This window comes from Stylophora pistillata, chromosome 8 (assembly GCF_964205215.1).
Source record: "Stylophora pistillata chromosome 8, jaStyPist1.2, whole genome shotgun sequence".
In the NCBI taxonomy this organism is placed as follows: domain Eukaryota; kingdom Metazoa; phylum Cnidaria; class Anthozoa; order Scleractinia; family Pocilloporidae; genus Stylophora; species Stylophora pistillata.
In genome coordinates this window covers 336,296-360,526 of record NC_142526.1, presented here as the reverse complement: position 1 = coordinate 360,526, position 24,231 = coordinate 336,296, and the positions used below count along the sequence as shown (strand labels likewise).

The window sequence follows — 24,231 nt, the reverse complement described above, 5'->3', positions numbered from 1 at the left end:
AGAAACAAAGTCCTGTCCATAGTACTATTACTCGACTACCAACTCTTTCGAGACGGGAGGAGTCTGAACTCTAGTATTTTGTAATGGCTGTCGCTGTGAAAAATAGTATTTTATCTACATTTACTTCACGTGAGGTATCAGAGAACTGATCAAGAGGAGAATTAAAAAGGTTTTAAGTTTAAATAGACCTACTCTTGATTAGTTAACTTTGAGGAACGGAAAATTGATGAACATCATGACCTGGGAAGGTTTCATGCGCAATTTGAAACACAAGATCAGATTGAAAATAAGCTTAACTTAAGTCTATTCAATATGCGGCAATTTTCATTGTCTGGTAGGTGAACTCACTGACGCACGCTTTGACCTCTTATCATTCCTTTAATTTATTTGTGAAAACCAAGAGAATATTGTTCATCAATTGATCGAACACGACCAGTCTCTCAATTAATCATTCTTTATTTTAAAGTGTCTTCCTTTGGAAGAGAGGTCCCTTAAAAACTTCAAGTACTATAACTATGGCAAGTGTTGAAGAAAGAGAACAAGATTTACACACACAAAGTCACGATGAAAAGAAGACCAAGGAACAAATAATGCACAGGAGCAACAGAGTAGGTACTCCAACCGTAGAGAAGCCTTTTAAATGTGATCAATCACTGATCAATGCCCCAAGAACTTCAGCAGTAGCAGTAGTCTGTACAAGCATTAGTCTGTAAAGACAGTATAGTCTGTGAAGAACGTGGAAAGACTTTCAGCGAAGCAGGGACTCTTAGAAGACACAGCTCACAGAGTGGTACATTTGGGAAAGAGACATGCATGTAACCAGTGTAACTGCACATTATTTTAGTCTCAAGTGGGATCTTCAAAGCCATGAAAGGACATATACTGGAGTGAAGCCTTTTCCATGAAGCTACTGTGGAAAATGCTTTAGTTATACTCTAGAAATCTTCACAGACACTATAGAATACATACAGGAGAGAGACCTTTTAAATGCAAGTATTGTGACAGGCAATTCACACAAAAAGGAGGTCTCCATAGACATAAGAATTCTTATACATATGGTATAAGAATTTCCATCACCCAGACCCACTGAAGATCCATCTCAGGGTGGTATGTGGAGGAGAGAGACCATGTAAATGTGAACAATGTGGCAAAAGTTTTAAGCAGAAGGTACATCTTCAGTCACATGAAAGCATATAAACAGGTAAGAGGCCATTTACTTGTGATCAACCACGTGGAATGAATTTCCACTTGAAAAGTCACTTCCAACTTACAGCACTTTACAACTCACTCAGTGGAGAAATCTTTTTCATGCAGTCAGTGTGCCAAGTATTTTAAACAGAAAGGCCATCTCCAGGTCCATGAAAGTACACAATTGTAGACACAAATGCTTTGGCTGCCATCAATGTGGGGAGTGTTTTCACTTTAAAATTTAATGTCATCTCTATTTACACAGCGCTCTTCACTTTCAAAAGAAACCTACCCCTCCTGAACAGCATGATGAAATTTTTACTCAGGAGCACAATCTCCAAACCCCTCAAGGTACATGCAAGGGAGAAATTCTATCATGCATTAGGCCCCTTAAACTGTCCCTCTTCATGACTAATCAAATGACAGCAGTAGCACAGCTCTCAGATAGGGGAGCAGAAACACTGGAGCATGTGATTTTTCCTCAACCATGGATTTTAGAAATTATTAAGATACATGTAGGTGTATAACAGGAAACTTGGTCCATCAGAATGTCTGGCATGGGTAATTTTTCCACTTGGACAAGGAAAAATATGGCTTCACTTGTCTGATCACTCAAGCTTGCAAAATAAGCCATCATTACTTTGCAAATATGGTTACATGTATTTTGCACAATGGGCGAGATGTAAGGGTAAAGGGTTGCACTCTCAGCCTGAAATAATCTGAACTAATTTTGAATAAAAGCACACTTACCTCACCTTAAGTGGTTGTTCCTTTTCATCACGTGAACTTCTTGGGCTAATTTGGGGCTGGTTTGCTGGGTTCTAGTTTAGCTGCTTTGCCTTCTATGTAATCCTTTCAAGGCTATTTGCATATTTACAAAGGCTCACTCTGTGACCCTGGAATACCTCTGCATTTATAGTGTCAAACTGGGAGAGAAATGTTGGTTACGCCTTGCAAAAGTGGGCACCCTTATTCGTGAATCTCATCTCTTGTATTGATAGAACTCAAAGGCACACAGCTAAATACATTCTGAAATTGCCTCTTTTGAGCCCTGTTTTTTATATAGAAAGACTGAAATAGTCGAAGTTACTTCGCATAACATATTGGCAGGAATATCTTGATAATTTATGGTATTTTTTCTTTAAACTGACCCACGGTCTTGATAAAGTAGGTAGCAACATTTTCCCTATATTCGATCTACCGGAAGAAATACACAATCGAACACTTAAGTGTCATCAAATATACAGTCAGTACTTCAACATTTCAGAAATCTCTTCTTATTAGATCTACACGAATTTGGAACACACTTGCTGATCAACTTGAGCTTAATATGGACAGTATCTATTCTTTTATGGCTACTAGGAGGGGATACTATGATTCCACCCTTAGTGCTACCTACAATGTTAATAACCCCAGTTTGTTCAAAACCAAGTGTAATTGCTCTAGAAGTCTTGTTATGCACATTACATGCTGGATGTAATTGTACCTATTTTTTAGACTTTTTAATTGTTTTTGTAATTGTATCTATTTGAAATTTTTTTTTTTTAATTTCTCAGGGCCTGCAGAAACTGGCTACCCACTGTTGCAGTTCCCCTGCCATACTTTGTAGTGGAGAAGTTAATAAATAAAGAAATGTAGGCATTTTACTAATTATCCTTTGCTCCTCAAAGGCTTGTACATAACCTGGCATCAATGATGATAATAATAATAATAATATTAATAAATTTTATTTATATAGTGCACTTATCCCATGCTCAAGGCTCAAGACTGTCAAATTTTTCACACATTATTTTAATTGGCCTGGGAACATTTGCCTTTTACTTACAGTAGCAAATTAGATTTTTCCTGACAATTTTATTTATATGTGAAAATTCTATCCATTGCTTAATATTTAATCTTAGTGATGTCCATGTAAATATTTGTAATACAATTCTTTCACAGTAACAGCACTATTTCAAACAGAAAGGTTTGCATGTATCTTAATTGTAACATTTCTTAAAATATTGTTGAGTGCATTTAACTTTAACTCCTGAAGTTCTGGTTGGCTTTGCCTTAAGGGCAGAGAGTTTCATTACTGTATCTATAGGCCTTTTGCAGCTAAGCCATCACGTGACCTACTTTTCATGAAATTATGGGCTATAATAATAATAATCGACTTTACTTAAAGAGGGTAGACACACAACAGCTTGCGCTGATAAACCAGTGGCCCTCAAAACTAAAGTTAGTAAGTAATACATTCTAAGCCATAGAGATTAAAAATAGAACTAACTATTCGAACAATGTAACTATTCAAAGATTATAAATACAATAAAACTAGAATATAATACAGCTTCAAAAGAATCAATGTCTCTATAAGAATTTATAAAATAATTCTTCAAATCATTCCTAAGAGAGGAGATGCTACGTTGTTTCCTAAGCTCATTTGGAAGACTATTCCATAACTTGATACTACTAACTTGGAAAGACCTTCCTGCCTCAGTAGTATTTCAATACTTGGGACAGATTAGGTTATACTGGCCATGCCTGGTCTCTCTACCATGCAGGGAGTGATTTGTAGTTAAAGTACTTTCAATATACGTAGGGGATTCCCCATGCAGTGCCTTATAGATTAACATGCACTTTCTTATCTTGACTTCATCAAAGAATGGGATCCAATTTAGTTTCTTAAAATTTTCCACAGTTCTTGATCTGATACCTGTACCTAATATTACACACGCTGCATGTTTCTGCAACCGAAACACTCTCATGAGATCTTCCTTAGAACAATACGTCCAAACTATACTACCATACATCATGACTGGCTTAATAAGGGCATCATAGAAGAGTAATCTTTCCTCAGTAGGTAAATAAGTACACAACTTTTTCAGTAGGCCAATTTTTTTGCTAAGCTTCTTACAAAGTTTATCTACATGTTCCTTAAAAGTTAGTTCTTGATCAATTGTAACCCCAAGCAGTTTCTGATGTATAACTTGCTCGATAGCAGTTCCATTTGCTTGCAACTTCAAACTAGGGTCAGCTACACGTCACTTGAGACGCTTGCCACTTACCAGAATAGATTTGGTTTTCCCAGCATTTAAGACCATGCGATTTTGAGTAGACCATGCGTAAAGACTGTCAATGTCCTCCAGAAGTTTTGCATAGCCAAATTCAGAAAAGGAAAAAGCATTTCGAAAATAACAAAATGGCCAAGTTTGAGGCCTCCATTATTCAAAAATGAGATTTGATGACACTCTTAATTTTTTAATAAATAAGAAGGTTTATATAGAAAGAGTTGCTGGAGAGCAAGGCCTTGCTCTCCAGCAACATTTTCCATACAAATACTCTAAATTTTCCGAAAGTTCAAACCACTGTAAAAACAGTGCTCTGTAATTCCAGGGGCCCAAACTTGGCACTTTGGTATTTTCGATATGCTCTTTCCATCTCTGGTATTCTTCAAGTTGTATCCCATAATATATATCTAAAATTGATCACGTGACCCCAGCTGCAAAAGGCCTTTTTCCTCAGTAGATTCTACTTTGCTCACACTTCAATTATTGACATCACATGAAAAAGCTACTGTAGAAAGAGAAATAACGAATCATTTAATCAGAGTTATGGTTTACGGTAATATGGATGAAATTTCCATCAGGGGCATGAAAATAAATATTAATATAAAAGGGACAGAGAAACTGGTTGTTGTTGATCCCTGTTGAAATAAATATACTTGTAGTTTACAATACAATGAATAATGGAATATTTTAGTTCTATTCTTTTCACTATGCTTTCAATAAATCTATTGAGCAAGATAACAGCTAATCATCTCATATGACAGTTTATCAAAATCATTCACTTTTCCCAAGAGGGTAAACAAGGAAGATGGGGTAAAACAGTTAGTCTTTTGGTTAATGAATGAATCATTGTTTACAGAAGACTGGAAGAATGCATTCATTGCAGTTCAATCCATGACTAAATCCTGACACAAGAGATTGTTATTGTGAAGGTTCACAATGATGAATATAAATCTCACTCTTTTTTAAAATAACAACAATGACTGATGTGTGTGACTCTTCAGCCTATATGGAATTTTTGTTCTTTGTTGTAGGTAGATAAAACTAAAACTACCCATTCCAACACGTCAGTTCTCATTTTCTCCTTGGCATTGCTTTTGCTAGTTTGTAGCTAACTGTTAGGGCTTTGCAGATCAAAACTGCCATAATACTTCCAAAGAAATCTGCTTTCCCAGTTACTGTCAGAGGTATTAAATAAACCTGTCAGTAAAAGCTCCTGATTACACTTTCCTGCACAGAAAGATCACAAGCTCCTTTATAAGGTGCCCGCTGGTAAAAATGAAATAGGAGCTAGGGGAGCACTGCTGGCAGGAACAAATTCCATCCTGATTACACTGTCTTGCACAGAAAGATCACAAGCTCCCTTACAAGGTTCCCGCTGGTAAAAATGAAATAGGAGGTAGGGGAGCACTGCGGGCAGGAACAAATGCCATCCTGATTACACTGTCCTGCACAGAAAGATCACAAGCTCCCTTATAAGGTGCCCGCTGGTAAAAATGAAATAGGAGCTAGAGGAGCACTGCGGGCAGGAACAAATGCCATCCTCTTTCGTGGTGGTTCCAATGATAGATTAGTTTTGTTAATTGTGTTCAGCATAGCTTCTGCAGCTTTGCGCTTGGATTCCTTTTTAGATCTGCCTTTACCAGTACATAACAAGTTTCCCACTGTTACTGTTGTCTCAAAAGTCCTTTGGTGAGGGGGACCATCTCCATTAGATACCTCAAATTCTGGTTTTTGCATTCCATTTTTAACAACTACCTCTTGCAGATGACTTATCGGGTTATTATGTGGAGCAAGACCAGATGTTGTTGTCCATTGCTGGTAAGAGAAAATAATAATTATGATAGATATTTAGAAGAACTAAATTGTCCTTTAACCCTTAAACTCCCAGAAATGATTAACATGAAACTTCTCCCAAGAACATTCATACATTATCAAGCAAACAGGTAATAAGAATACTCAAACTTATAAGTTGATATTATACAATGATTGTATGTAGCCATGTAAACAGATTTTCCTTGTCAGCACATCAAGAAACAAAGAGAATGGTTTGGAGAATTTGAATACTGATGTTACACTGAGAAGGGTTAAACAGGGCCAAGCAACAAATCAAGACACTTACATTAAAAAGTCAGGTCCATAAACTTACATTAACATATTCAACATAAAGTTGAGATTCTTTAAGCTTATTCAATGCCATCCTGGCTGCCTCATGCTTGGCCTTCTTTTTCCCACACCCTGATCCCTCAGCTGTAATATCTCCTACAGTACAGTGCATCACAAACAGTCTCTTATGGCTTGGTCCTGTATTTGCAACAGTCTCAAAGTTACACACCAGCCCCATTTTCATGGTGAGCTCCATCAGCTCAGCGATAGAGGTCTTAGCTGCTGGCTGCACAGCACTTAATGTGACTGGAGAAAGCTGGGGTCCACATGCCTCAGCAGATGAGGATCCTTGTGGAACAATTGAAGGAAGGCCAGTGAAGCGTAAAGGTATTGTACTCCCTGACATAGCTAAAGTTGAGGACAAAGAAGAATGTTTCAACAATATATGAAGGCATATTTCACTGATTACTGGGAGGACTTCTCCACAAAATGTCTTAGATAACCTTTCTCATTTGCTATGTATCCTTTTATTATATAAATAGCCCAGAGCTATTGCCCCTCACAAATTGAACCATGAAATTAACACAAAACAGGAACAATGAGGGAAAAAAAACCTTTAGATTGTAAGCTCTGGGGGTAGTGAACCTAACAAAAATCAGCAACAACAGACTGAAGAAACTTTCATTGGTTACTTCGTATTAAATTTTAATTAAAAAATATAGCGCTAATGTACAGTGTAAGCCATGTTTATTAGTGGTATCCTTTTTTACCTGTACTCCCAGGCATAATTAAATTTAACCTCTCTGGCCCAGTAATAATCTACACAACAGCCAGCAAACAGGTAATGACAATATACTCAAAATTATCGGGTAGAAGTTGTTTTCTAAATCTACCACCTAATTCTTGCAAACGAATTAGTAGCTGCATGGAGGGAAGAATTAATATTCAGATCTTGAAAGTCAACTGAAATATCAACTGAGTATTGGACTAATCCCCTAAGGTCAGGACATTCGGTTCAATCCTCTGGAACAGCGTTATTATTAAATCAAATGAAATAGTAGAAGTTTGTTTACAAGATGACTCTGAGAAGAATAAAAATGCAAACAAAGTGCAAAAAATATAGCCAAATTGTAAATGCACAGAAGTAGAATCTTTGGCGGCTTAAAATATATTTTGATTGGCGAATTGCTTTGGAAATGTAGCAACAGAATAATTTACGTCCGATTGTATTAAAAGACTTGAATTAAGCTCATGATGGAAATCAGGAATCTAAAAATTTAACACTCGATTCAAACCATGTGCCTGCAAAGTCGTCCCATCTTGTAGTAATATCAAATATAGTCGGATACAGTGTACATCAGCTGCACCCAGCTACAAAATGTAAACACTGCATGTATTTTATGTATCATGCGAGTCGAAGGCCTTTGCCATCATACTAAACTTCGAATAAATTTGACAGGGAAGAATCACACCATATCTAGTTTCATCTCGAAACATATTAGAAAAGAAGTCGCTCACCTCGCTTACGAGTCTGTTTTGAAAACCCAAAGCCCTTTAGTCGATCTCGATCTTATTCCATCATCCCCTGATACTGGCAGCGATGGAGAGATGTGGCGAAAAGACTGGATGCCACTCGTTCCAGGCACTGCCCGAGAATCAGCCCAGGTGCTAATAATTCCGGGATTTTTGCGACATATAATTAAATCTGAACAATGTGCAACATGCAGCAAGAACTTACAACGTTGTTCACTGTCAAAACTGATCATTTTGTTCAATATTTTCGTCGTTGCTGTTTTTCTGAAGTGGAAAATGAGAGTATGAGGTGGTCACTTTGACAAAATTTACCTGTGTAGAACACAACTTTCCTGCTATGATGACACTAAGATCTCGAGGAACGATTTTACTCCGACCACAAATTGGCTGGCTCTGGTCTTAATATTACACCTGTTAGAGTACAATCCACGGGATATAATTGCTATAAATCCTAATTCAAATAATCAAAAAAATAATAATGACATTAAATATATATATACAACCTTCGTTGTCCCATTAGATATCCTTGCTTCTATATAATTCACCAATCTTGATTAGTAATATGAAAATTTTAGACCCTAGCATCCGATTCTAGTCGCTGTTGGCCGATTTTAGAGGCTAGCGTCCAATTATGACAGTATCCGAGTTTAAATACAAGCATCCGATCTTTGTCACTAGGGTCTGTTTGGACACCAACGTCCGATTTTAGACGCAAATGTCCGATTTTTAACACTGGTGGCCTAATTCCCACATGAGCGTCCGATTTTAGACGATACCATCTGATTTTGAACACTACTTTCCAGACGGGGTAACTAGCGTGTAAAATGGAACACTACATAGTATCCAAAATTGGACACTGTCTGAAATCGGTCTCGAGTGTCCAAAATCGGACACTGTTGTCTGAAATTGGACACTAGCGTCTAAAATCGGCCACTTGCGACTAAAATCGGATACTATAGTGTCTAAGATTTTCATATTACCAACACGCGAACCTTTATGTTCACGGCGAAACTCGACTACCTTTTCGTTCGGAAACACGTGTACTTTTTGGTTAACTTTTGCTGATCTTCAAAACAGGTGCGCCTGAATAAGTTAATCAAGTGGATTCAAACGAAAACGGTTTCAAATTTAAGTGTTAAGAGAGCACATAGTAAAACGGAGGCTTCTGAGAACGTTGACTTAAAAAGGTCACATACAGTTGGTTCCATCAGCTTATTCCAGCCTGAAGTGTGAACAGTAGATAAAACGCATTAAAAAAGATACGTTTCCAATATAAATGTATTAGCGTATACTGGTGACTGAAACAAAACAAAAAATTTGACGATTAAGAAAATATTTATGCATAGCATCGATTAAGACAAGTGATCACTACAAATGAAATATTTCTCGACTGACACTTCCATTAATAATCATCGTAAGGGAAACCTGAAACAGGTTAAATACAATGGATTTATCCAATCACGACACTAAATCGTGAGGCTTTTAACTGTTGTTTAACTGTCGAAGTTGTCCTCATGCGAGACAAGATAAGTATCGCCGGCGCAAATGTGTTGAACTCAACAGTTTTGGTGTTACTAAACAGAACGTCAACAGTTTTACAAGCTTTTCTCATATACCGGCGTACTTGTGTCTCAGCACATATTCGATAAATTCTTCTCCAAAGACATAAGTTCTTTTTTCACTGCCAGAACATCGTTTCTTAGCTGTTCAATTGAGTTAACCACTCTTAACCTTTTGCAAAACAACTCGAATTTTTTTATTGCATTCTTGACGCAGATGGAGTTCCTTTGAGAAAGCTCTTGGTTTGAGGGATTTCTAAGAATGTAGGGAATGTGAGTCTCACAGATATGAATCAAATCTTGTTTCTGTATATTCGACGTACACGTCTTGGTAGCTGTGTCACACGACGATTGGCAATCGTCTTTGGAGCCAAACCAGCAATCAGCATCAGAAACACATTCTATTTGCTCCAGCGCATGCCTAAGATAATGAACAGGATAAACCCAGTCGAAATCAATCACTTTGACTACTGAATTATTGGTGATTCCAAAATTCCCGAGGTGCATGTCACAAGATTGTATCATACCATATGGGTTACTGGACAGATCCACTACAGTGTCCAGCAGTGAGTGGAAAAACTCAAACTGCTTCTTTTGACTGGGTATCTGTATGTTAAATAGGGTATATAAAATACGATGCAATGCCGGTACATCCTCAAACATTTCTGGAAAATACGGGATAGACCAGAGTGCATCGGCAATCTTCCTAGTGCGTTTTATGAACATTTCTTGAAAGGGTTCAAATGCATCAGGCACAATGTTCAAATAATCGAATTTCCACTCTGTACCAAAATAATTCGAGGCAATGGAAGGCAGTTTTTCGGTCACATATATTCCACCGCAATATCCATAGAAATCAGCAGTCTGTTTGCTGTCATTTAATGCAATCAACATAAACGGTTCTTGCTGATGTAATAATGACACCAACGACCGCCCTTCGGGGGCCGTCACAATACCATCATTGTCGCTATCACCGAGGGATAGCAATAGTGACACAAGCCTCCTGCATTGAGGGCAATCACCAAATAAATTTTCCACAAAGAAAGAAACGTCATCTTCAAAACTTAGCACAACATCTTCGTCTGTTTGTTTCCGAAGTGTTTTGAAGTCTGTATACCATCGCATATTTTCCTTAAAAATGACGTCTCTTCCACGCCATTGGCCGTCATAGACTTTATCCTCTACCACCTCTGTAAGGCAATTTCCAAAATGGATATTGTTCTGTTCACAAAGATCAGGGCATAAAGGTCCAGACAGTTCACCTGCTTTGTACGTTTGACACTGAAAAAGTGGAACAAAGTGTTTACTTGGTACTCTGAAGAGAAGAAAGAGCATTTAGAACGGAACAATGGGACGAAAAAACGAAAGGAAAAAGGAGAACCAGTTACATAGTGCTGGGTTAAAGAAGAGCAAACAAAATAAAAGAATACTATTGTAGGGTCAAAATTGAAAAATTTAACTAACCAGCACATTGGCGATGGAAGGCAAATTGCACTTTAAATGTCTCTCAACTGCCGTGAATGTAGCATACAGGAAAACAACTAAAGCCAGCAGCATCAGATTCCATCTGGCCATGATTGAAAGACCACACAGTGTCTGTCAAATAGAGAAAGAAAATTACACTCAAAATTTTATGTCACTATGACAATAAAACTGGTTTGCAATCTACAACTGAGTGCCACTTCTTAGAGACTTGCTGCCTCTTGGCACTGAAACTACGGTTGGAAAATTAAGGGTGACCCTCACATCAGGTATTTAAGTAACAACACTTTTGATCTCATGTTGCACGTTTTCCAAACATTTGCTACTGAAATCAAATGGTATGTCTCTGTGGTTCTGAAAGAGTGCAACATGGCATGTGAGTTTAAGGTGGGGGAGGGGGTGGTCAGGTATATGTCATGGCAAGGAAGAAAGAGGAATAAATCAGAATTTTGGCCTTTCTTCGCTGAAACCCAAACCATTCATTAAAAGAAGCATGGAGCGAGCATTTGACAACTTATGGGAGAGATTGGGTTTGTTGATTGTTATAATTTTGACCTCAGTAAAATTCTGATTTAATTTCCAATAAATTATCATTTTCTCTTGTTGTGTTATACATTGTACAAGAACGTTATATCAAACTAACCTTAAAATCTTTGTGTCAAATAATTTCCGGTCACGATTGTGACAGAATTTTTCGTTACTCATCCAGAAACCATATCACAAAGCAAACAATTTCGTTTCGCCGAACACTACAGCTTCTAATCACCGTAATATTGCATTGCCAAATTTGTTGAGCGACCGGGATAGTGACGTTAAATCTCTCAATATATGTGACAGTCAGATATTAGGTCATTACATTCCCCCGTCGTCATCCCTTGAATTAAGGAAAGGTCATAGAAAGGAAAGAGAAAGGAAGTTTGTTTACGCGGTATAAATCGTAAAATCAGTACTTTTTTCGTTATCCAGAAATCTGCAAACTTCTTAAAATTGCTTGGTAAAGAGATTGTTATAATTTTGACCGCAGTCATGACAGTGGTAAAGAGGAAATTACTGCTGCGGGTTAATTCGTATTGAATGTTGTCATGCGAATACGGAAGCCTTGGTGATATCACTTTAATTCATTCAGGTAAGCGATAATTACTAAGTTGCTTATTTATAAATTCCTTCTTCAGTTTCCCTTACCTTTCCTTAACTAGTGAACCAACATCAGTCAACTGTTACTGCACTTTTGCAACGAGTGGCCATTTTGAACCTAGTTCCCAATCCCCATATGCATTGAAAGATATAACGTGGACTGGACTGACTTCGTTTTGGGGAAAACGGACGAAGAGGACATAAGATACACCATGCAGAGTTCGTGTATAATGGTAACAAGAAAGATTAGAAATGACATAGTAAAAGCAGGATCACTATTTTTTTCTCATTCTTTTGTTGCATCGCAATCTCTCATTTGTCGAACTGTGAAAAAATTCCCCCACAACTTCTAAAGAAGTAATTCAAGCGTGATATGTTATTTGATTCAAGGACGTTGTGATGCGTATTCGAATAAAAGAAACATTTCTAATGTCATGATAGATTCATGATAGGAGAGGGATCTTTTGTGCCCCGGATAGCAACGTTCAGTTTCTTTTATTTTCACAGAAAAGCCCACAAACTTCTGGGGACGATCTGGGGACGAGATTGAAGCAGCAGGCTCAGCTGGCTAGCGGAATATTTTGTTGATATGCTGCTGCTTGATATAAGATACTATCAGCGAGTCGCCCAATTGACTTCTAAAGGGTTGTTTTCATCAACCAGCGTTCGAGCTTGGTAAGCCAGTCTTTGTCGTATCTAGCATATTTAAAAACACGTAAAATGTGTAAATGACTGCTCGCTTTGCTCAACAAGCCGTCAATACTTTCTCCATGAAGCTATTAGCCAGTTTACGTGGTTAGAAAACATGCAGCCATTGAACGTCAAGTAAATTATCAACTTGAGTTCTAGCAGAGGTAAGGAAATCTTCAGTTGAGGAGACTTATCCCTTCTACCAACAAATTATCTCAATTGATATTGAAATACGGCCTGGGTAAAATAAGAAAATGGAAGTAACAAACGCTGCATGTTAGCGATCGAATTCGAGAGTACGTTCAGATATTGTATCCATCTATTGCAGGTTTACAGGCGCAAATGACACTTAATTTCAGAGTGATCGCTCTAATGTAACATTTTTGAGCTTTTAATTCTTCGATTCTTGGTATAAAGTTGCCTGGTTGTGTAGAGAAATCGTTTAAATTTTGTTTGTCCTATTAAGTTTCACTTCCATAACAATTTCCACACAGTTCTGTTTCATATGTAAGGTAAAAGCTTTTTAGGTTTGTCACCTCAGTCTGTGTTTTTGTGCTAATGGTTTGCTGGATTGCGTACACTTGCTCATGAGGGCAAAACTTTGTTTGTAGGAAACCACAGAGGTACATGTACATAGTAATACCTTAAGTTGCTATATGTATCTGCTCACTTGCCAAAAGATTACAAAATAGGGCTAACGTATATGTTTACTGTTGCTGATGGGGAGTCAAATCTGGAAGTTCTTGTGCGGTAGGCTTTGCCTCTTTTTGTCTTGCCTCTGCACATTCAAACATTTTTGTGGTTAGATCAAGAAATCCTTGAATTAGTTATTTTGGATTTAAGTTTTTATAATGTAAGTCTATTCATGTTTATAACTTAATGAACATAGTATGGATTATCTGATCGGTAAATTCAGTTTCCAAGTGGATTCTTTATCAGGTCATAGAGCCTGCATGTAGCTAGTTATGTGAAAAAAGCAATAGGACACATTTTTCCAGGCTCTATAACATGATCAAGCCACTTGGGATGTTGGAAGGATAATTGTAACGCTTATGAATAACTCACCTTTGGCTTGTGATTTATAAGCTTTCCTTGTTCTCCCAACATCCTGCATGGCTTTATTACATCAGGTTTATAAATTTGTACTGCCAGAAACTTAGAGACATAAGAGAAATAAGTTGAAAGTATTATATAGAACATGTTTGAAGTTTCAATGTGTCACTCTCTTTATAAAGATTCTAAGTATGGTGTACATTACTGAGTGATACCATAATTGATACAGGTAACCAGATATAAAGCAATCACCTTGTATGAAGCAGTGGGTTTTCAAAGTCTCAAATTAATCACCCTTAATTCACCTTTATTAAATGGTCACATCTATTAAGTGGTTGTGGTCACCTTTGAGAGAGTCCCAACAGCCTGTTTGTATTGTCTTCTGCCATATTGAATAGTCACTTAACAGTGATCTTTCAAGTAAAATTGAATATATGTTTCTCTCCCAAAATCAATAACGGTAGTATTTTTTAGCTGGTTTTTGTTGAATTAGTCATCAATTATAGCATAAAACAGCATTTTTTTTTACATATAACCCCTCTTCTGTGGTCAACCTGTATTAAGTTGTCACCTGACCATTCCTGTAGTTGAGTGCTTGATACAGGTTTGACTGTATTTTTTCTCCTTACTGTCAAATAAACCTTGCTTTCTTTTCATTGATTGGGGTGTTTAAATGTAATTTTTTTAGAGCTCCCTGTAAAAACTGACATGTAGACTAGTGATCTTTTGGAGAAGGGGACTAAATGCCAACAATCAAGACAAGTTCACTATGGACCTATGTTCTCATTATAAAATAAGATGGAAGTTCATCACCATGTACCTCATAAGTGTACTCTTTTATGACTTCACCTCAAAAAGTAGATGCACTCTGTAGAGGTTTGCATGAAGTTAATTAGTTCGTACAATAGAGGCAAAAATTAAGTAGCAGACTCATTCTTTTTCTTTTTTCCCTCAGTGGAGGACAAATTATGATCATAGTTGGCCTCAAATTCAATTTTGTTTGAAATCTGTTTTGGAGATTTATTTTGCCTTCTGTTTCAAAGCAAATGTGGTCACTGTGAGAGAATCCACATGATTTGATGATTTTTTTTTTTGCCCTCATTAAATAACTTTAAGGGGTTCTTTACAAACAAAAAGACTAAAAAAAAAAAAAACCATGGCAGGTGCACAGATAAAAAAAAAGTTTTAAATTTGAACACTTCAAGATGCACTTTAAGTATCCACCTTTTAATCAATACTGAATTTGAAGTGTTGCATTCTGGCTATCTTTAATGATGGTGTTCAGTGACTAGTCTTTTAACCATGCTTTATCTTTTAGTTGTGAAGCTGTGCTGTTGTTTGTAGTTACACTGAAGGACTATAACCAATAACTTTTAGGGTTCTTATTTTTTGGGGTCCCTTAGCGGTGCTCATGGCGGATAGACGTGTTTTGCGTTCGTCCGTAATTTTGTCAAGTTTTCTGGTCTTAGCTTCGTATATTTCGAACTTAAATTATCTCAACTGATTTGGTAATGCCCAAACGCAAATATGGGTGAGTTTTTCAAGCATGGACGCCGCAGATTTGGTCGAATTCCAACTTAATCCGTTGAACTCACTGAAACGAGCTGGCTGCCATCTTGTCATCTTTCGCTGCAAGAGGTTTCAGAAGTCACGTGTGGCGTATTCTTCGAACTGCACGGCCTCCTTAAACCGGCTGATGTCTCCCTTGTCAGAGGTGGCGATATCCATCCTCAGCCAGGACCTATCCGGCAGTGTAAGGAGTCAGCTAAGTTTGATAAACCAAAAGCACTGACCGAAAATGTTAAAGTCGCTCACTTGAATGTCCAGTCCTTGAAATCAAGAGAGAATTTCTGTCTCGTCAAAGACACCATATTGCAATATGGCTTTGATATCTTCGCTGTATCTGAAACGTGGGCGGATTTATCTGTGTTCGACGCAAGCCTCGAGATCTCTGGTTACCAACTTTTCAGACAGGATTATGGACAACATAAAGCTGGAGGTGGCTTGTGCATCTACTCCAAGTCAAACCTTAAGATTACTGTGCTGGAGAATTTATCACCTGCCTGCGACGATGGCTTTCAACAACTTTGGCTAACAGAAGTACAAATCGTTTTTGATCTGCAACACGTATCGACCTTCACAAACACCAACCACGTGCTTTGAATCTCTTGCAAATAGCCTCACAGATGCATTACTCCTAGACTTAAGTGTTGTCATTCTTGATGACCTAAATTGCAATCTTTTAGCCCCTGGCCCTGAGTCTACCTCGCTGCAGACCTTTATTTCAACATTTAATCTTCACCAACTGGTTAAGAAACTCACAAGGATTATAGAAACCACAAAATCATTAATCGACGTAATTTTCACGACAAACACGGATATTGTCAGCCTTGTACCCTTTCATATCATATCCATGATTGACGATTTTGATGACCAAGTGGAGACGTTCAATGCGTTATTTACGGATATTTTAGATGATCACGCCCCTTTAAAGTGAGTAAAAATCAAGTCAAGACCAAACCCATTTGTTTCAGCTGAAATTCGCCAACTAATCAAGACCCGGGATAAATGGCATCGGAGAGCCATTAAATGAAATGACCGTCATATCGTTTCTTCAGATATGTCAGTCAAGCGTAAACTACGAATTGCAGAAAAAGCCTATGTGAGATCTCAGCTACTACAAAACAAAGGAAACACTAACGCAATTTGGAAGATAATTAACAACTGCCTGCCAAAGAAGCTGCAAAAGCCTCCAAGCCGCCCTATTATTCCTGACAACCCAGTTTCCTTGGCTAATAAGTTTAATGGATATTTTACATCTGTTGGAAGTTCAGCAGCTCAGGAAGCTTACGATCTTGCTTGTGTACATAATTATCATTTCAATCCCGCTATGCCAACCCTCTTGTCAACGCCTGATGATTGCCCTGGCTTATTTCGATTTCATCCCGTACTGGAGAAGGATGTGGAAGGTGTAATGAAGGGCTTCTCTTCCAACAATGCACTAGGTCGTGACAAGATTACTACCCGCGTCCTCAAGGACTGTTTGCCAGTCATAGTACCAATTATTACAAGCATTATGAATAACTCATTTAGATCTAATTGTTTCCCGAAAGTATGGAAAATGGCTGAAGTAACTCCTGTGTTAAAGTCTGGTAACCCCGAAGATCCCTGTAATCACCGGCCCATCTCATTGCTGCCAATTAACAAATGGTAAACACCACAGCGTACACTATTGACCAATCAGAGCGCGCGCTTTACTTTGGTTATGTTATAATACTATCTAAGGTGTCTGAGAGATTAGCTCACCGTCAGTTCGTTGACTACATAACCACCAACAAGAAGCTATCTAGAAATCAGAGTGGTTATCGAAAATCATGATGTCACTCGACGGAAACTGCTCTCTTACGCGTAACAGATGGTTTTCTCATGGCCATTGATAAGAGTGAAGTGTCCGTTGTCGTGCTACTAGACATGTCTAAGGCATTCGATAGTATCAGACATGATATTCTCCTTCAGAAGTTACAGAGTATAGGTGTTGCCTCTTCGAGCTTGGAGTGGTTTCGTAATTACCTGTCTGGTCGTAGCCAGGGACTGTGCATTGGGGATGTTATCTCAGACCCGCTTCCTCTTAAATACGGAGTTCCTCAGGGTTCTATCTTGGGGCCCGTGTTATTTACCATCTATGTAAATGATCTCTTGTCCGTTCCAGCGCACTGCAAGTCTGTGTGCTACGTCGATGACTGTAAATTATACCTGCCCTTTCGCTCAACTGACATCGCTCGCGTATTTGGCTATCTGAAGGAAGATTTGAGTGTAATCTGCCGATGGTGCTGTCAGAATTCCCTTCTAATAAACCCAGCTACAACTAAAATCTTACTAGTTAGTGTTCCTCAACTACTGCAGAAATTGCCTCCAACGTCGATTTCACTCCTGGGAAAGGAAATAACACCAGTCCCTGTGGCAAAGGACATTGGAGTCTACATCGACCAGTCCTTAACATAATTATAAGGATCATATTGCTAAAACTACTTCTAACTGTATTTTCAACCTAGCACTGATCAGCAGGATTAAACACCTTCTAGACAGGAAAACTCTCTTACTTTTGATGAACGCTTTTGTTTTTAGTACAATGTATTATTGTTCAACTGTATGGGCCAACACGTGTCAAAGAAATATAAAGAAGCTTCAGCTGGTGCAAAACTTCGCTGCCCGTATTGTATTAGGTCTTAAGATATTTGACCATATCTCCCAAGGCATAAAATCTCCCAACTGGCTCACTGTTAAGGAGAGACTTTATTTCAACGATGTATGTATGTATGTATGTATGTATGTATGTATGTATGTATGTGTGTATGTGTGTATGTGTGTGTGTATGTGTGTGTGTGTGTGTGTGTGTGTGTGTGTGTGTGTGTGTGTGTGTGTGTGTATGTATGTATGTATGTAGGTGTTGCATATAGCCAACACGTGAGATACTGAACATTGCTATGGTATTTTCTCCAATGGTTTTTGCATGATTTTCTTCACAATGTAAAGCAACGAAAGTTATGGCATATAAGTCTCAGTCACTGAGCCTTGTGGGATTGCTTTAATGTTAAGTGAATGTTGTATTTTAGTTGATGATGGTTACTCGCTATTGAGTCTACCCGAGCTTATTCATTTGCGATCTATTTTGATTTTTAAGGGAGAAGCTTGAAAAGTAAATCAACATTCAATCAACATTTACTGGCACAAAGAAAAGTTAAATATGACACACGTATATGAGCATTAAAACTTCGTGGAAGTGATGAAGTCAAGCTCAAAATTGAGAGAAGTATAATAATCATGCCACACCCAGAAGAAAGAACTTATCAATGTGACCAGTGCCATGACTCGTTTTGCGAGGAAGCTCTCTTGGCAGAACATAACAAAACTCATGAAGGCGAAAAAAGCTTTGAGTGTGGCGAGCGTTCCAAGAATTTCGTGCAGAAGGAAAGACAGAACGAACGTCGAAATGTGCACACCAGCGAGAAGACTTTTGAATGTATCCAGTGTCGCAAGTGGTTTAAACATGCTTCATCTCTAAAATTACATCAAAGATTGCACAGTGGGGAGAAACTTTATCAATGTAACCTTTGTAACAAGGCTTTCACTCAATCAGGAGGCCTGAAGCAACATAAGCGATCACACACGGGAGAGAGGCCGTTTAAATGTGATCAGTGTGAGAAGACTTTCACCCAGAAAGGCCATTTAAAGGATCACAAACAGAAACACTTGAGCGGAAAGCTTTACAAGTGTCAAGGGTGTAGAAAGAGTTTTGTGCGGGAAGAAGACCTGAACGAGCACAAAGGATTGCAATCCTGTGGAGATGCATGTGAATGCAGTTATTGTGGGAAGTGGTTCAAAAACAGCGCCTCCTTAAAGGTACATCAAAGAATGCACACTGGAGAGAGACTTTTTAAGTGCAGCCTTTGTGACAAATCGTTCACTCAGTCAGGAGGTCTGCAGCAACATACAAGAACACATACAGGAGAGAGGCCGTTTAAATGTGACCAGTGTGAGAAGAGATTTACCCAGAAAGGCCATCTGAAGGATCACAAACGGAGACATGCGGGAGAAAAGTTTCTTGAGTGTCAACAGTGCAGAAAGCGTTTTTTGCGGGCAGAAGACCTGAGTGAGCACAAAAGATTGCAATCCTGTGGAAACCCCAGTGAATGCAGCCATTGTGGGAAAAGGTTTAAGAATAGCGCTTCTCTAAAGGTACACCAAAGATTGCACATGGAAGAGAAGCTTTTTCAATGCAGCCTCTGTGGAAAGGTGTTTACTCAGTCTGGGGGCCTGGAGCAACATAAACGAACACACACAGGTGAGAAGCCTTTTAAGTGTGAGCATTGTGGGAAAATGTTTTCCCAGAAAGGCCATCTAAACGAACACAAACACACACATACAAGAGAAAAAAGTTTTGAGTGTAACCAGTGCGGAAAGGTTTTCAGTGGATCCGGAAAACTAAAGGAACATTCACGCGTACATACTGACAGTAAGAAGTTTCAATGTAATCAATGTAGCAAGTGGTTCAAACATGCAATAACCCTAAAGTTGCATCAGAGAATACACACGGGAGAAAAACTTTATGAATGCAACCTTTGTAAGAAGGCTTTTACTCAATCAGGAGGTCTTGAGCAACACAAAAGAACGCACACCGGCGAGAGGCCTTTTAAGTGCGACCATTGTGAGAAAACTTTCACTCAGACAGGGCATTTGAATGAACATAAAAGATTACACACAGGCGAGAAACCTTTCAAGTGTGGCCAGTGTGGGGAACAGTTCCATCGGGAAGGCAATCTAAAGCAGCATCAAAAGTTGCATGCTGAGAAAACCTCTCTTGAATCGAAAACTTGCTCTAACTGCTCACGTAGTAACTTACCACTGAAGGAGTTCAGAGGAATTATTACCACAGGCGAGGAACTGTCGCTATGCAACCAGTGTGAAAGGTTGTTCGGTGAGGCAGGTCGCCTGGAGGATTACGAACAATTGTGCACAGTTGATGATCCATTGGAGTGCAAGAAGTGTGGAAAGTCTTTTGATCGTCCAAGTCGACTTAAAGAACACGAGAGAGTACACATAAGCGTTAGACTACATGAATGTAAGCAGTGCGGCAAGTGGCTAAAACACGAAACAACTCTGCGAATACACCAAAAACTGCACACGGGAGAAAATTTACACCAGTGTGACCAATGTGGCAAGTCGTTCAATCAAGCAGGAGGTCTTCAACAGCATAAACGAACACACACTGGAGAAAGGCCTTTTCAATGCAAACATTGCTCAAAGACTTTTACTCAGGCAGGACATGTAAGAGAACACGAAAGACTACACACTGGAGAGAAACCATATAAGTGTGAGGAGTGCGAAGAATGCTTCAGTCGCGCAAGTAGTCTGAAGTTACATAAAAGAACGCATTCAAAAGATATGCCTTTTCAGTGTAGTATTTGCGACAAGTGTTTTAATAATAGATTATCCTTTGCAAGACACGTAGATATACACAAGGAGGCAACGCATGTAGAAAGCAATCGGTATAAGACCTCAAATGTTCAGTTTGAACGCGGTCAGCAACGTGGAAGGAAGCAAGCATGTGATCAGGTTTTGGAATGTAACCAGTGCGGAAAGACGTTCAAGAAACTTGAATATCTAAAAGAACACCAGTGGTCACATATCCAAGAAAAGCTTTTCAAATGCAGCCAGTGTGACAAGAGTTTTAGGCGAGCAAGTAACTTGAGGGAACACAAGAGAGTGCACACCAAAGAAGAACGTATCCAGTGTGATCAATGTGATAAGAGTTTTAAACACGCGGCAACTCTCAAAGTACATAAGCGAGTTCATGCAGAAGGGAAGTTATTTCAGTGCAACCTTTGCGAAAAGTCGTTCACTCAAGCAGGAGGTCTGGAGCAACACAAGCGAATACACACTGGTGAAAGGCCTTTTGAGTGTGACCAGTGCGACAAATCTTTTATGCAGGGAGGACATCTTAAGGAACATAAAAGCATACACAGTGGGGAAAAACCACACGCATGTGATCAGTGCGGACAATGCTTTAGATTGAAGAGCATTCTGAAGCTCCATAAGAAAGCACATTCAGAAGAGAGGCCCTTTCAATGTACCCAGTGTGACTTGTGCTTCGTACGGAAAAGAGCTTTAAGTCTACATGAAAGAATACATAAACAAACAACACATCCCGAAAGCAGTCCGGGCAAGATTTCTCCAGGTAGAGAATTAAATATAGACCATAAAGCCCATGGTCCATATCAGTGCAAATTTTGCCCAAAGACATTTATTCAAGAAAGTCGCGTAAAGAAACACGAAAGAACACACTCTACTGAGAGGCCGTTTAAGTGCTCGCGCTGTGGCAAGTGTTTCAGGTGGAAAGGGAATTTGAAAGCCCACGAAAGAGGACATACTGTCGATAAGCCTATCCCTTGTGACTGCTGTAGCAAGAGTTTCAAAAACAACTCAACTTTAAGAGTTCATAAACGCATGCATACAAGAGAGAACCTACATCAGTGCAACCTTTGTGGGAAGGTGTATACACAGGCTGGAGGTCTGGAGCAACACAAAAGAACTCACACCGGGGAGAGGCCCTTTAAATGCCCACATTGTGGCAAGTCCTTCTATCAGAAAGGTCATTTAAATGAGCATTTAGCAAGACACACTGAGAAAATGCTATTTGAATGTGATCGTTGTGGTGAAGGATTTTCTCGTAAGATATCGTTAACTAAACATCAGGAAACACACACAGTAGAAGCTCCCTCTGAGACTGATGAACACAAAGCGGTTTGTTTTAGCCTCCATGAACTGTTAAGCAATTTTACCGAAGAAACAGCACAACAGTTTTCGATCATGGAGGAGGAGGAGGAGGTTTAAATCACACGTACTGGAGTTCCCTCTCAAGCTACATGACATTTTGTGTTAGGAGAACATCTTATACCCATATCTTGTTGAATTCAGTTAAACACTGCTCTAGTCCATGATTCCAAACTGTAAAGACAAGAACGGAAAATGCATGTAACTGAAAAAGGGTAGGCAAACTTAAATGGACCAAGTTGAGGTTTTCTGCTTATCTTCGTTAACTATAACTTCTAGACGTTAATTTCTCATTTTTTTTTTTAGCAAAATTACAGGAAAGACAAGAATAGTTGTTAAGCAGTTCAACTGACGCTTCAATACCCAGTTTGGTCAACGATCTACATGTTTTAACATTCCTCTTTTTAATAGTGAACAACTGTATCCCAAAAAGGAGGGAAATTCGTTCCTTTTATGTCTTCTTGTTATATTGCTATTTTGTCCTCATTTGTGTTTGACTACGGACTCTCTAGCGTAATTTAATGACCGTTCAAACCCTAACCTAAACAGATTTTTGATGTGCAATCAGTTATGAAAGTTCTAACCCTAACTTTAACAGATTCTGTAGTGTAATTTCACGACAGATCGTGGTGAATGATATAACTCCTAATAGCCCTCGTAGAATTCACGTTTCTAGCTTTCTCCTATTTCTTTGTAAAATCTCTTTCTTACTAATTTTTGCTGGTTGCACTGTTGAGATTGTTAGTGTAGCGAATTTTCTGGGATTTTATGAATGCATAGATTAAAATCGTTTTAAGTACTAACCGGCGAGTTATTTATACGCATCTTTCATTCCACATCTAAGCAATCGAGTTCGCTTTCATCACGCCGTAAATTCGTGAGCAATATATTATTTTATTGGACTATTTCCCAAATTCCCTTTAAATAATATGTGGTTCAATCCCTTTTTAGCTTCCGGCGATGAGCAGTCAGTGGAAAACATTCACACTCTCTAAACGGTCTCAAGTCGAACACGTAAAACGTTCTTAAGTTAAAGAGTTTTTTACTCAAAGGTGGAGGGAAAGCGACAACTCTCACGCTCATCGTGTTTCCAAGGAAACAATTATTCAGAATACAAATGGACCAATTGACTTTATACGTTTATTCAGTTTCATGATTGGTCGAGGCAACAAGTTCTTGGACCGCTAATTAAGCCTTCAATATTAGGGACACTAACAATCTTGAGAACAGATTGACTGAACATAAACCGGCGATGACAAGTGGTGGTGTCAGCGATTGTACTTGTGAACATTGGCTCTGCTCGATGTGTAACCAACAACCTACTGACTTTAAACGGCTGACTTTGGAGAGCTGGTTTACTTAGCAGAGACTTATACACTACATGAATACCACCACCTTACCGAAAAGAGCCACTTAGCTTCATTTTTTCCGAGTGAAAACTAAACCGACACACACTGTTCGAGTCTCACAAGCAATAGCATAACAGCAGGACTTACGAAACAGGTTTTCACGAACAGAGTTTTCGCATTCCACCGAAAATTGAAAAACTCCTCGCTTGTGTCAGTAGACCAACAGCGCTTAGCTACTGGCGCCATTTTTCGATGAAGGCAGCTTTTGAGCTTGATTAGGAAAGTTTTCTGTTTTATTAAATATGCACTAAATTGTGGGATCGCAAGCAGCTCTCGCGCCATAAATAATTTACTTTAATTGCATTTTGGAAGTTTTCCAAACTTCTCAGTATGGCCCCATGACTCGGTTGATTATGGAGGAGAACTTGCATACACAAATTACATAAATCGCGAGGCTTCTAGATTTATAACGAACGCTAATTAGTGTTTTGTGAGTACGTGCGTTCCGTGGAGTTTTAGTTTTATTTTTATCATTAACTATTTAAGAGCGGTTGTAGAGATTATAGTAGGGAGGCCTAAAAGTTCTGACAATGGTTAACCTTTCGTCATTTTGTAAACAAAAGCAGGCTGCTTCAACTTTTTAAAATCTTGATCAGTATTATAGATTATAACCCACTCATTAACCTTTAGCGCGATTTTATTGGTTACTTTACGTCACGTGGCGCAAAATCACAGGACAGTTATCACGCAATAACCCCC

General features: G+C 38.7%; 3 protein-coding genes and 1 long non-coding RNA gene across 6 annotated transcripts; 2 read left to right on the top strand and 2 right to left on the bottom strand.

Moving 5' to 3' along the window:
- Positions 1-93: 93 nt before the first annotated feature.
- Positions 94-4,978, top strand: LOC111332030 (uncharacterized). Its single transcript, XR_002694973.2, has 3 exons — positions 94-334; positions 467-1,201; positions 2,745-4,978. It is a non-coding gene; the product is annotated as an uncharacterized LOC111332030 (long non-coding RNA).
- Positions 4,979-5,044: 66 nt separating this feature from the next.
- Positions 5,045-8,078, bottom strand: LOC111332029 (interferon-inducible double-stranded RNA-dependent protein kinase activator A). 2 transcript variants are annotated; one of them, XM_088729746.1, is made up of 3 exons: positions 7,860-8,078; positions 6,385-6,749; positions 5,045-6,053 (listed from the first exon to the last, which is right to left on the bottom strand). In XM_088729746.1, the coding sequence occupies exons 2-3, from the start codon at positions 6,745-6,747 to the stop codon at positions 5,709-5,711; spliced, it is 708 nt and encodes a 235-aa protein (XP_088585872.1). In that variant the 5' UTR covers positions 6,748-6,749; positions 7,860-8,078; the 3' UTR covers positions 5,045-5,708. The 2 variants fall into 2 exon arrangements, with proteins under 2 accessions (XP_088585872.1, XP_022793022.1); XM_022937287.2 differs by lacking the exon at positions 7,860-8,078 and adding an exon at positions 7,112-7,853.
- Positions 8,079-8,294: 216 nt separating this feature from the next.
- LOC111332028 (divergent protein kinase domain 1A) lies at positions 8,295-12,190 on the bottom strand. Its single transcript, XM_022937285.2, has 3 exons — positions 12,098-12,190; positions 10,898-11,029; positions 8,295-10,714 (listed from the first exon to the last, which is right to left on the bottom strand). Exons 2-3 carry the CDS (start codon positions 11,006-11,008, stop codon positions 9,506-9,508), a joined length of 1,320 nt encoding a protein of 439 aa, XP_022793020.2. The 5' UTR covers positions 11,009-11,029; positions 12,098-12,190; the 3' UTR covers positions 8,295-9,505.
- A 434-nt stretch (positions 12,191-12,624) lies between these two features.
- Positions 12,625-22,926, top strand: LOC111332026 (uncharacterized). 2 transcript variants are annotated; one of them, XM_088729741.1, is made up of 2 exons: positions 12,625-12,724; positions 18,474-22,926. In XM_088729741.1, the coding sequence occupies exon 2, from the start codon at positions 18,614-18,616 to the stop codon at positions 22,181-22,183; it is 3,570 nt and encodes a 1,189-aa protein (XP_088585867.1). In that variant the 5' UTR covers positions 12,625-12,724; positions 18,474-18,613; the 3' UTR covers positions 22,184-22,926. The 2 variants fall into 2 exon arrangements, with proteins under 2 accessions (XP_088585867.1, XP_022793017.1); XM_022937282.2 differs by having other exon boundaries at positions 12,671-12,903.
- The last annotated feature ends 1,305 nt before the right edge of the window (positions 22,927-24,231 follow it).